At 40.0% G+C, this 14,204-nt stretch overlaps 1 protein-coding gene across 1 annotated transcript in view; it reads left to right on the top strand.

Moving 5' to 3' along the window:
- VCPIP1 (valosin containing protein interacting protein 1) overlaps positions 1–14,204 on the top strand; it is a 41,318-nt gene that overhangs the window by 13,655 nt on the left and 13,459 nt on the right. Inside the window, exon 2 of the mRNA XM_003902823.4 lies at positions 2,325–2,411. Within this exon, the coding sequence (XP_003902872.1) occupies positions 2,325–2,411 (87 nt within the window). The remainder of the gene's footprint in view (positions 1–2,324; positions 2,412–14,204) is intronic.

Raw genomic sequence — 14,204 nt, 5'->3', positions numbered from 1 at the left:
AAGATATATATACAGTACATAAGCAGATATAAAGTATATATGTGTAATTCAGATATCATGAGGACATGGGGAGGACTAGAAAAATAATGCCTGTAAAGGCTCTTTAGGGGGAGATAATGGAAACAAGGTTGACAAACACTGCAGTAGAGTTAAGTGATTTGCCTATTTAAATTATGAATAACTAGGTATGTAAAGTACTAAGAGATGTAATTTTTCTTATTAATCAGTTGGTCAGTTCTGAGGAGTTCACCATTTTCGCACCTATTCAGATTCTTGTGGTTTTTGTTTGTTTGGACTAGTCAAGTGCAGGTAGTGAGAAGGGGAAAATGGTAGAACAAGCAGTTCTAACTGTAACTGAACAGTTAGTTGAGATAACTCACTACCTTCAGACCAGCCCTGTTTGGATTCTTATCAAAAAAATTACCGCCGTATATTTTTTTGATATGACTTCGAAATAAATGCTATACTAGAATATTTTAGAAAATATTAAGTACATTTAGGACAACATTGACAATAACGAAATGAAAGGTTATCATTCACAGAAATAATTTATCTAAGTGAGGTTTAATAGTAAGCTCAGCAATCAGAGCCACCACCAGTGGTTACTAATATTTCTTTATTTGTAGACTCTTATTAATATTAAACTTCTGTGTGTCCACCCTTAAATATAGATATTCTAGTAGAACTGCATCATTAGTAAGTGTTTATAAGTAAATGTTTTGATTAACTGAAACTTTAATTGTCAAGTCTTCTAAAACTTACCTACTTTAAGCTGGTGTACTGAAGGTAAGTTTAGCCAGCTGCCACACAAAGTCATATCCTGTTTATGAATGTGAGGCGGGATTAGAACTCTGAGATGTTGTAAGTACATAGTGATTAATTAGCACTGTCAATCACAATTATTCAGAGGTCAGGTCCAACAATATAATCTTCAGGTAGGGAAGACAAAAGTTAACTTTTTTTGTTAAAATTAAAAACTTCCTGATTATAAAAGTAGTACATATACATTAGCAGATTAGAATGTAAACTATAAAGAAACAAATAGAAACAGCCATAGTAACTGTTATGTTCCTGCCATTCTTTATTGATTTCTTCAACAATGATGATCATTCTTTACATTTTATTTGAAATTTCTTACTGAAATAAGTATTGAAATAGCCCCTTCTGTTTATTTCTTGGTTTTAATATAAATATAAGATTTATATTTACAATTTTGTATTTTACTTTCAAAAATGTCTCTTTTTTTTGAGAGAGAGTTTTGCTCTTATAGCACAGTCTGGAGTGCAATGGCACGATCTCGGCTCACTGCAACCTCAACCTCCTGGGTTCAAGCTATTTTCCTGCCTCAGCCTCCCAAGTAGCTGGAACTACAGGTGCGCGCCACCACGTTCAGCTAATTTTTGTATTTTTAGTAAAGACGGGGTTTCACCATGTTGGCCAGGCTGGTCTTGAACTCCAGACCTCAGGTGATCTGCCCGCCTCGGCCTCCCAAAGTGAGGGATTACAGGCGTGAGTGAGCCACCGTGCCTGGCCCAAAAATATCTTTTAATAATCTTATCTGTTCTAGTACAGAGTTTACAGACTAGTTTCCTTTGAGCTGGATTGAGTCTTCAGATCTATTTTGTTCATCATAATATTGACTACCTTGACTCGTGGTTTTGTTTCTTCTTTTTTTGAAACAGGGTCTCACTTTGTCACCCAGGGTAGAGTGCAGTGATGCAAACACTGCTCCCTGCAGCCTTGACCGCCTCTGCACAAGGGATTCCCCCTGGCCACTCCACTGCTTCAGCCCTCTAAGTAGCTGGGATGACAGGCACACGCCACCACATCCGGCTATTTATTTATTTGTTTATTTTGGTAGAGATGGAGTTTCGTCACGTTGCCAAAGCTGGTATTGGAACTCCTGAACTCAAGCTATCCATAGCCCCCCAAAGTACTGGGGTTACAGGCATGAGCCACCATGTTTGTTGACTCATGTGGTTTTAAAGACACTTTTTAATTAGTTCCTACATTTTAAAATTGGGAGAATTCATATTAAAAACTTGAATTTTGGACTTCTCTTGAAAAGCCACATGGTCTTGAAACGCTAGGCATGCACTCTTCTATGACAGCCCTTGTCAGTGACTGGCACAGTTAGATAGGCCATGCATTTTCTAGTATGCCACAATCCTGTCACTCAGTATCATCTCTCTATGGCGTATCAGGGTGTTTCACTCATTTAGGAGCTCTGCCTTGATGTTAATTCTAGGTTAATCTTTACTAAAGCAGCCCGGGATGGAACTCTTTTGTTTGTTGCTAATACTGTATCTGTTTTTGTCTTACAGGAGAAGATGTATGGTCTTATGCAAAGGGACTTCCTCACATGTTTCAGCAGGGTGGTGTATTCTACAGTATTATGAAGAAAACCATGGGTATAGTTAATTTGATTTTATTCTTAAATAATAGCTCTACTGAAGCTATTTCAAGATTAAGAAAGTTCATATAGTTTTCTACTAAAATATTTTCAAAGTTAATTTTAGGTTTATATTCTTTAGCAGTTTGCCTAGTTAAAATGGATTATTACCCTGACATGGTCAGCTATGTTTTCTGCTAGTATTACTAAAAATCTATCACTTTGTGGCTATTCTTTTCTCATTTAAATTATGTGTATGGGTGTACGATTCTTTTTTTTTTTTTTTTTTTGAGATGGAGTTTCGTTCTTGTTGCCCAGGCTGGAGTGCAATGGCGCAATTTTGGCTCACTGCAACCTCTGCCTCCTGGGTTCGAGCGATTCTCCTGCCTCAGCTTCCCAAGTGGCTGGGATTACAGGCATGTGCTACCACGCCTGGCTAATTTTGTATTTTTAGTAGAGATGGGGTTTCTCCATTTGGTTAGACTGGTTTTGAACTCCCGACCTCAGGTAATCTGCCCACCTCGGCCTCCCAAAGTGTTGAGATTACCGGTGTGAGCCACTGTGCCCGGCCATGTGTATGATTCTTTTTTTTTTCTTTTTTTTTTAGATGAAGTCTTGCTCTTGTTCCCCAGGCTGGAATGCAATGGCATGCTTTTGGCTCACTGCAACCTCCACCTCGGGGTTCAAGCAATTCTCCTGCCTTAGCCTCCTGAGTAGCTGGGCTTACAGGCGCCTGCCACCACGCCTGGCTAATTTTTTGTGTTTTTTTTTTAGTAGAGACAGGGTTTCACCATGTTGGCTAGGCTGGTCTCAAGCTACTGACCTCAGGTGATCTGCCCGCTTCGGCCTCCCAAAGTGTTGGGATTACAGGCGTGAGCCACCACGCCTAGCCATGTGTATGATTCTTAACAACTAAAGACAAATTGTGAAATTAGAAGCAGATTTGTTTATAATGCTAGTATTCGAGAACCAGATAATATTTGTGTTGTTGTTGTTATGTTTGGCCATATTTAGCATATATCTGATTGCTTTCTAAGTTCTAGGATACAGCTCATTATACATTTAGCTTCTTTCACGTTGTACATACATTGTTTGTAAAGACAGACTTGTGTACAAGTGTATGTCTGTATCTTCAGAGTGGTCTTAAGAGAGAGGTTGCCAGGCCATGTGTTTGGACTTCACACATTTTTTTCAAAGATTTTATGTTAATGCTTTCGGCCCCAGACTTACCGCTCTGGCTTATATATTTCACCTACCTGGCCATTGTAGACATTAATTGCATAATCTTTTTTGTTGTTTTCATCTCTTCCTCATACACTTTTTTTTCCTTCCAACTTGGTTGTTGTAGAAATATTCAAACATATACAAAAGTAGCAAGAATAATATAATGAACCCCCATTTACCTACTACCCAGCCTCAATAGTGATTAGTACATCTCTGTCCCCTTTTTAATTGGACTATTTTAAAGTAGATCTCAGATATACTATAATTTCACCTGTAAGTACATTGGTACATGTTTCCTTTTTTTCCTTCTCATTTTCTGCTTCGAACTTCAATATGTATTTCTAAAGATAAGAACTCTTTAAAAAAGAAAAATTATTACAGCCTAAAAAAAGAACAATTTTTTTTTAATGTCACCAAATATCCAGTCAGTGTTTGAATTTTCTCGATAATTAATGTTGATAATTTTCTAAAAGATGTTTTCTTCTCTTGGTTTTTCTTTAATCAGAGACCAAAAAAATGCCTTGTTTTTTTCTTTTAAGACAGGATTATTGAGGCATAATTTATAAACAGTAAAATTCATCCTTTTCAGACTTACAAGTATACAAATTTTGTATACTGTATATGAATTTTGACAAACATATATATATATAGCATATATAGTCATGTAACCAACACCACCACTGTAATCAAGATACAGAATGTTTCCATCACTCCAAAAAGTTTTCTTGTGCCTCTTTGTAGTCAACTCTCCTCAATCCCAGGCCCTGGCAACCATTCATTTGATTCTGCCCCTATATGTTTGCCTTTTTCATATTACCATGTAAATAGAATCCTATAGTGTGACTTTTTGTATCTGGCATCTTTAATTTAGCACAGGAATTGGCAAACTGTGGCCTGTGCGGCCGTCTCAAATCTGCTGCCTGTTTTTTTGTTTTAGAGACAAGGTCTCACTCTATCTCCTGGACTGGAGTGCAGTGGTCCAGTTATGGCTCACTGCAGCCTTGACCTCCTGGGCTTAGGTGATCCTCCCAGCTCAGCCTCCCAAGTAGCCGGGACCACAGCCATTTGCCACCATACCCAGCTAATTTTTTGTATTTTTAGTTGAGATGGGGTTTTGCCATGTTGCCCAGGCTGGTCTTGAACTCCTGAGCTCGAGCAGTCCTCCCACCTCGACTTCCCAAAGTGCTAGGATTACAAGCGACAGATTACAAGCATGAGCCTCTGCACCTGACCTGCTGCTTGTTTATATAATTTATTATTATTATTATTAGTTTTGAGACAGGGTCTTGCTCTATTGCCCAGGCTGGAGTGCAGTGGTATGATCGTGACTCACTGCAGCCTCCAGCCCCAATCCTCTGGGCTCAAGTGATCCTCATCCCTTACCCTACTGAGTAGCTGGGACTACAGGCATGCGCCATCATACCCTACTAATTTTTTTAAAATTTTTTGTAGAGACAAGGTCTCACTATGTTGCCTAGGCTTGTCTCGGATTCCTGAGCTCAGGTGATCTTCCTGCATCAGCCTCCCAAAGTGTTGGAATTACAGGCATGAGCCGCTGTACCTGGCTGAATACTTAAAAGTTTTACTGGGACTGAGCACAGTGGCTCACGCCTGTAATTCCAGCACTTTGGGAGGCCGAGTTGGGCAGATAACTTGAGGCTAGGAGTGTGAGACTAGCCTGTCCAACATGGTAAAACCTCATCTCTTCAAAAAATACAAAAAAATTAGCTGGGTGTGGTGGTGCACGACTGTAGTCCCAGCTACTTGGGAGGCTGAGACCTGAGAATTGCTTGAACCCAGGAGGCGGAGGTTGCAGTGAGCCAAGATCATGCCACTGCACTCCAGCCTGGGTGACAGAGTGAGGATGGATGGATGGATGGATAGATAGATAGATAGATAGATAGATAGATAGATAGATAGATAGATAATAGAGTAGATAGATTAGATACATACATGATGGATTAGATAGATCAGATAGATGATAGATTAGATAGGTAGTGGATGGATGATAGATAGATTAGATAAATTATCAATTAGATCAGATAGATTATAGATAGATAGATAGACAGACAGTTTCACTGGAGCACAGCCACACTCATGTTTACATGTCTGTGGCTGCTTTCACATTACAGTGGCAGAATTGAATACTTGTGAAAGAAACCATATGGTGCACAAATGTTGCCCTATACAGAAAAAATGTGCCTATTTATGTTTTAATATGCTTTTGAGATCTGTCTTGTTGCATGTATTAGTTTATTCCTTCGTTTTTTAAAAACACTTCAAATAACTAGATTTTATTCCTTTTTGTTGCTGAGTAGTAGTCCGTGATATAGATGTGTCACATTTTAAAAGACCTGTAACTGGCCAGGTACTGTGGCTCACACTTGTATTCCCAGCACTTTGGGAGGCCAAGGTGAGCAGATTCCCTGAGCTCAGGAGTTCAAGACCAGACTGGGAAACATGATGAAACCCCGTCCCTACTAAAAATATGAAGAATAGTTGGGCGTGGTGATGTGTGTCTGTGGTCCCAGCTACTCAGGAGGCTGAGGTGGAAGGATCAATTGTGTTTTCTTCTAAGAGTTTATAGTTTTAGGTTTTATATTTAGGTTTATGATCTATTTCAAGTTGATTTTTTAATATATCGCAGGGTATGGGTCAAGGTTCATTTTTTAATGTATGGATGCCCAGTTGTTCCAGCACCATTTGTTGAAAAGGCTTTATGTTATCCATTGGATTATTTTGGTATATTTGTCAAAAATCAGTTGACCATGAGTCATACACCTGAAAAGGATGAATTATGTGATATGCACAGTATACCTCAGTGAAATTACTTTTTCTTAAATCAACTGACTATATGTGTGGTTCTATTAGTATTTCTAGAATCTCTTTTCTGTTTTGTTGATCTATGTCTCTCCTTTCTCCAGTATAGCATCCTGATTATTGTATCTTATAGTTATTCTTGAAATCAGTGTGAGTCCTCCATCTTTTTTTCTTTTTCAGAATTGTTTTGGGTGTTCTGAGTCCTTTGTTTATCCATATAAATTTTATTTTATTTATTTATTTACTTACTTACCTGCTTATTTTTTTTGAGACGAAGTCTTACTCTGTCTGGAGTGCAGTGTTGCAGTCTTGGCTCACTGCAACCTCTGCCTCCCAGGTTCAAGCCATTCTCCTGCCTCAGCCTCCCAACTAGCTGGGATTACGGACGCCTGCCACCGCGCCTGGCTAATTTTTGTAGTTTTAGTAGAGACGGGGTTATACCATCTTGGCTAGGCTGGTCTTGAACTCTTGACCTCATGATCCATCCGCCTTGGCCTCCCAAAGTGCTGGGATTACAGGCGTGAGCCACCACGCCTGGCCTATTTATTTATTTAATTTACTTATTTATTTTTGAGACAGAGTCTTGCTCTTTCACCTAGGCTGGAGTGCAGTGGTGCGATCTTGGCTCACTGCAACCTTTGCCTCTCAGGTTCAAGCGATTCTCCTGTCTCAGCTTCCCAAGTAGCTCGGATTACAGGTGCACACCACCACAGCTGGCTAATTTTTTGTGTTTTTAGTAGAGACGGGGTTTCACCATGTTGGCCAGGCTGGTCTCGAACTCCTGTATTTATTTATTTTTTTGAGATAGAGTCTCACTCCGTCACCCAGGTTGGATGGAGTACTGTGGCACCATCTCAGGTCACTACAACCGCCATCTCCTGGGTTCAAGCAGTTCTTCCCTGTCCCAGCCTCCTGAGTAGCTGGGATTACAGGCATATGCCACCACACCTGGCTAATTTTTGTTATTTTTGTGGAGACAAGGTTTCACTATGTTGGTCAGGCTGATCTCAAACTCCTGACTTCAAGTGATCTGCCTTCCTCAGCCTCCCAAAGTATTGGGATTACAGGTGTGAGCCACTGTGCCTGGCCTATCCATATAAATTTTAGAATCAGCTTGATTTCTTCAAAAAGAGTCCGCTGGGATTTTTATTGTTACTACATTTGAATATACAGGCCCTGCCTGATTTAGGATTTTTTGACTTTATGATGGGTTTATCACAGTATTAAATGCATTTTGGGCCAGGTGCAGTGGCCTGTTATCCCAGCACTTTGGGAGGCCGAGGCAAGCGGATCACTTGAGGTCAAGAGTTTGAGACCAGCCTGGCCAACATGGTGAAACCCCGTCTCTACTAAAAATACAAAAATTAGCCAGGTGCAGTGGCATGCGCCTGTAATCCCAGCTATTTGGGAGGCTAAGGCAGGAGAATCCCTTGAACCCAGGAGGCGGAGGTTGCAGTGAGCCGAGATCACACCGCTGGCACTCCAGCCTGGGTGACAAAGCAAGACTGTCTCAAAAAAAATGCATTTTGACCGTGAGTTTATCTGGCTGTAACCCATTGTAAGTTAAGGAGTATCTGTATAGATCAAATTGGGGATAGTTGATATTTTGACAACATTGAGTCTTTTGATTCATGAAGATGTTATATTTCTTGTTTTTGGTTTTATTGAGACAGGGTCCCACTTTGTTACCTGGGTTGGAATGCAGTGACACAATCACAGCTTACTGCATCGTTGACCTTCCTGACTCAGTTGATCTCCCATCTCGGCCTCCTGAGTAGCAAGGACTACAGGTGTGCACCACCACACCCTGCCAATTTTTGTGTTTTTTTGTAGAGACAGGATTTTGCCATATTGCCCAGGCTAGTCTTGAACTCCTGGACTTAAGGCATCTCCTGCCTCAGCCTCCTAAAGTTCTGAGATTACAGGCATGAGCCACTGTGTCTGACCAAAAATGCAAAAATGTTATATTTCTTCATTAAGTCTTTAATGTCTCTCATCAAAATTTTATAGTTTATAGCATATAGGTCTGGCACATAGTTTGTTAGTGTAAATCACCATGAATACTTGTTTTTTGGATGATACCGTAAAAGATGCTTCTACAAATGTCAGATTTCCTATTGTTCATTTCTAGTACATAGAAATAAAATTGGCTTGCTTTTTTCTTTATCTTTTGTTTTGTTTTTTGAGATGGAGTCTTGCTCTGTTGCCCAGGCTGGAGTGCAGTGGCACGATCTTGGCTCAGCACAACCTCCGCCTCCTGAGGTCAAGCGATTCTCCTGCCTCAGCTTCCCGAGTAGCTGAGACTACAGGTGCACACAACAATGCCTAGCTAATTTTTTTATTTTTAGTAGAGATGGGGTTTCACTATGTTGGCCAAGCTGGTCTCGAACTCCTGACCTCATGATCTGCCTGCCTCAGTCTCCCAAAGTGCTGAGATTATAGGCATGAGCCACCATGCCTGGCCTCTTTTTTTCCTTTTCTTGGATATAGGGTCTCACTCTGTTGCCCAGGCTGGAGTGCAGTGGCGCAGTCTTAGCTCACTGCAACCCCCACAACCCGTGCCTCACCACCAACTGGGCTCAAGCGATTCTCCAGCCTCAGCCTCCCAAGTAGCTGGGACCACAGGCATGGGCCACCACACCTGGCTAATTTTTGTATTTTCTGTAGAGACAGGGTTTCACTATATTGCCCAGCCTGGTCTCAAACTCCTGAGCTCAAAGTAATCTGCCCGCCTCAGCCTCCCAGAGTGCTAGGATTACAGTTGTAAACCTGGGCTAAAATTGTTTTTTTTACTGCACTTGGCCTAAAATTTTTTTTTTTTTTTTTTAACATTGTCCTTAATTGTCCTTGTACCCCGTGTGTGACCTTGCTAAACTCACATATTTTAGCAACTTTTAACAGATCGTTGTCTATGTAGATCATCATGTCTTTTAGAAATAAAAGACAATTTTATTAGCAATGGCTAGGACCTTCAGTTCAGTGTTGAGTAGGAATGGTGAGAGTAGACATTATTTCCTTTTTCCATATCTTGGAAGCATTCAGCTTGCAGGTTTTTCAGAGATACCTTTTGTAAGACTGAGGATTGATTGAGGATATTTCTTTCTATTCCTGGGTTTGTTGCGAGTTTATATTATGAGTAGATGTTGAATTTTGTCAGATGCTCTTTTCCTAAATGTATCAAGATGATCATATGGTTTTTCTCTTTTGGTTTGTTGATAGTGTGAATTACATTGATTTTTTTGAATGTTGAACCAACTTTACTTGCTGGATTTAATTTGCTAATATTTTGTTGAGTGTTTTTGTGATTGTGTTTAGGAAGGATAATTATCTGTAGTTTTCTTGTAATGACTGTTTAATCAGGGTAATGTTGGCTTTATAAAATAGCATTGAGAAGCTTTGCCTCCTCTTTTCTTCTGTTTTCTGGTAGATTTTGTAATAGTTTTATTTTAACTGGTAGAATTCACCAGTGAAGCCATCTTTGCTTGGAGTTTTCTTTACTGGGCAGTTTTTTAACTACAAATTTAATTTCTTTAATAGAATACTCTTAAAATTATCTATTTCTTCTTGAGTAAGCTTTGTTAGTTTTGTCTTTCAAGAAATCTGCGCCCTTCATCCAAGTTATCAGCTGTGTTGGCATAAACTTGTTTCTAATATTCCCCTATTGTTGTCCTTTTAATGTCTGTAGAATCTGTAGTTCTTTTATTTCTGATCTTGGCAACTTGTGCCTCTTTTTTCTTTTCTTTTTGGCTGTCCGGTCTGGCTGTTGATCTTTTCAAAGAAACGTTTGCATTCATAGAGTTTTTTTTGTTTGTTATTTTTCTGATTTCAGTTTCATTGATTTCTACTTTCATGTTTTTTTTTTGTTGTTGTTTTTTGTTTTTTCCTTCCTTATGCCTGCTTTAGGTTTAATTCGCTCTTTTTTTTCCTAATTTCTTTATTTTATTTTTTGAGACAGAGTCTCAATCTGTTGCTCGGGCTGGAGTGCAGTGGTGCAATCTTGGCTTACTGCAACCTCCGCCTCCTGGATTCAAGCAATTCTCGTGCCTCAGCCTCCTGAGTAGCTGGGATTACAGGCATGCGCCACTATGCCCAGCTAATTTTTGTATTTTTAGTAGAGACGGGGTTTCTTCATGTTAGCCAGGCTAGTCTTGAACTCCTGGCCTTAAGAGATCTACCCACCTTGGCCTGCCAAGGTGCTGAGATTACAGGCATGAGGCACCATGCCCAGCCTACAGATTTTTTTTTTAATGTAGGCATTTAAAGCTATAAATTTCTCTGTAAGCATCCCTTCCCTTCCCGTTTTTTAACATCCTTTTTTTTTCTTTCTTTCTTTTTGCGACGAAGTCTCATTCTGTTGCCTAGGTTGGAGTGCAGTGCCGCAATCTCAGCTCACTTTAACCTCCATCTCCCGAGTTCAAGTGATTCTCCTGCCTCAGCCTCCCAAGTAGCTGGGATTAAAGGCATATGCCACCATGCCTGGCTAATTTTTGTGTTTTTAGTAGACATGGGGTTTTGCCATGTTGGCCAGGCTGGTCTAGAACTCCTGACCTTAGGTGATCTGCCCACCTCGGCCTCTCAAAGTGCTGAGATTACAGGCGTGAGCCACTGTGCCTGGCCTTTTTACATCCCTTTTAAACTTTTTATCTTTCATTCTACTTTTTTTTTTAATTCTTTTTTAAATTCTAATTTCTGACATATATTGATACTAATCAGTGGTTTTTAGAAGTTAGTATTTAATTAGGATTGATTATGGGGGATTCCAGTAATCTGGATCGATATGCACTGTCTTCCATGCAATTGCAAATAACTTCCTTCAGTTGTGTTTTGTGTACGGGAGGGGGTTGAAGGATAAGAGGGTGGCATGGGGATGACTATCTTTACTATTTTCAAAATAGTTTTGTTTCTAGTTTGAAATTATTTTTTAAATGTTAAGTGTGGTGCTGAGACAATTCAGTAGGGAAAGAATAGTCTTCAACAAGTGATCATCAGACAATTAGATATCAGCATGCAAAATATTGAAGTTTGATGTCTACCTCAGGTTTGACCTCTACCTCAGACCATATACAAAATTAATTCAAAATGGATCAAAGACCTAAGTTTACTTGCTAAAACTAGAAAACTCTTAGAAGAAAACATAGGCATAAAATGTATTGACCTGCATTAGGCATAATCTTAGATATGAAAATAAAAGCATAAATAAGAAGAGAAAAAAGTAAATAAAAAGCAAACTTCTGTGCTACAAATTATACCATCAAGAAAATAAATACACAGCCCACAGAATGGGAGAAAATTTTTGCAAACCGTATATCTGAGAATGGATTTTTATCTAGAATATAAAGAACTCTTACAACTAAACAAAAAGACAAATAACAGTTAAAAATCTGCAAAAGATATGAATAGATTTTTCTCCAGAGAAAATATATAAATGGCCAATCACACGTGAAAAGATGCTCAACATCATTAGTCATCAGGGGAATGCAAATCAAAACAAAAATGGGATGGTATAATACTTCATACTCACTAGTCTGGCTGTGGTCCAAAAGTCACATAATAAGCATTGTAGGCGAGAATATATAGAAATTGGAACCCTCATACACTGCTGGTAAGAATGTAAAAATGGTGCAGCCACTTGGGAATTCTGGCAGTACCTCAAAAGATTAAACGTAGAGTTACTCTATGATCCGGCAGTTCTATTCTTAGGGGTATACTCAAGAAAAATGGAAACATAGGTCCACACAAAATTTGTACACAAATGTTTGTAGGTGCATTATTCATCATAGCCTAAAACGGAAGTTACTAAAATGTCCATTAACTGATGATTGGATAAATAAAATGTGGTATAGCCATACAGTGGAGTATTATTTGGCAATAAAAAGTAGTAAAGTATTGGTACTCAGTACATCATGGACAAACCTTGAAAACATTATGCCATATGAAAGAAGCCAGTCACAGAAGAGCATATAGTGAAATATCCAGAATAGGAACACTTAGAGAAACAGAGAGTCAATCAGTGACTTCCCTAGGGCTGAGAATGAGGTAGAGGGAATGACTGCTACGGTTCAGGGTTTCTTTTTGGGGTGATGAAACTGTTCTAAAAGTTCCACAACTCTGTGAATACGCTAAAAGCTGGCCATGCACAGTAGCTCATGCCTGTAATCCCAGTACTTTGGGAGGCTGAGGCGGAAGGATCTCTTGAGTCCAGGTCGCAGCAAGCTATGATGGCACTACCACACTGCAGCGTGGGTGATAGAGGGAAACTCTGTCTCCAAAAAAACTACATATATATCCCAAACCATTTGGTTATACACTTAAAATAGGTGAATTGTATGTGAACTGTATCTCAATAGAGTGGTCATATTTCTTAGAATGTTGCATGTGGTATTTATCATTAAGAGGTAGTTTAGAGCTCTGGAGTTGAAACGGCATAGTTCCCTTGACCCCTTGGAGGGGCTTGTGAAGGGGTTGGCTTGCTTACTCAGCCCGCAGCTCTCAACCCTTCATGGGACAGGCAGCAGATACAGGGGCCTGGACGAGTGCTTCTGGGCACCGGCAGGAGTAGAACTCTCTGCGGCCCTGCAGCAGCGTCTAGTGGGGTACCTGTGACCCCCAGGGCCCCAGAGGGCATGTGTTACAGTGTGCTGTTTTAACTTTCCCCTCCACTGATAGCATGTTTAACAGCTCAGTGGAGGGTCAGGATGACAGCCTTTTGCACCCACCCTCTTGGTACCCAAGTTCTTGTCTGGCATCCAGAAAGAATCAGGTTGCACGAATAAATTGAAGGGTGCTGAATGTGGAGGATTTTGAGTGGTGGAAGTGGCTCTCAGTGGAGTGGGGAGCTGGAAAGGGGATGGAGTGGAAAGGTGGTCTTCTCCTGGAGTTCAGCTGTCCCCAGCCAAACTCTTCTCTGAAGTACCCCCGTCAAGCTATACCTCTGAAGTCAAGCTACTTCTCTGTGACATCCAGCTGTTTTCTTCTCTTCTGTCCTTCTCTGCCAGTCTGCTGGTCTGCCTGGGGTTTTTATGGGTACAGGAAAGGGGGCAGGGCAGGCCAAAAAGCAACATTTGAGCGGAAAAACAGGAATATATGTTCTCACTTTGGGCCGCAGGTCTGGGCTTGAGGGTAGGCCACCACTAGGGACCCTGCCCTTTTCTGCCTAGTATTTCCCCACCTCCTTTCTGTATCAGAGTCAGAACATTGGAGATCAAATTCTGGATGCGTTGCACTCTGACTTCTAAGTGTCAGTTTATTTGTAAAGTGAGTATGATAATGTCGGGGTGATTGTGAGGATCAAAGGAGATAGTGGATATACACCAGTTAGCAGAAGATCTGGTACCTAATAAAAACTTAGCAAATGTTTGTTGTTGTTACTAGAATTCCAGCTATTGTTTGCAAAATTAAAATTCTGACTGTAACACAGCCATTTAAAATGGATCATCCTCAGAAAAGTACCTTCCAAAATAGAATTTTTTCTGATATTTGTGGTAAATTTTTCTCTATATTTTTATAACAGATTCATGTAGCAAGTGATTACTGTTATTTTTAAGTTCAGGGATACAAGTGCAGATTTGTTACCTAGGTAAACTTGTGTCATGGGGATTTGTTGTACAGATTATTTCATCACTCATATATTTAGCCTAGCACCCACCTGATCCTCTTCCTCCTCTCACCCTCTACCGTCCGAAAGGTCCAAGTGTGTGTTGTTATTCCCCTCTTTGTGTCCATATGTTCTCATCATTTAGCTCCCATTTTATAATTATCATCATCCTCC

Source organism: Papio anubis, chromosome 8, assembly GCF_008728515.1.
Source record: "Papio anubis isolate 15944 chromosome 8, Panubis1.0, whole genome shotgun sequence".
Lineage (NCBI taxonomy): Eukaryota > Metazoa > Chordata > Mammalia > Primates > Cercopithecidae > Papio > Papio anubis.
This window is presented reverse-complemented; position numbering and strand designations above follow the sequence as displayed.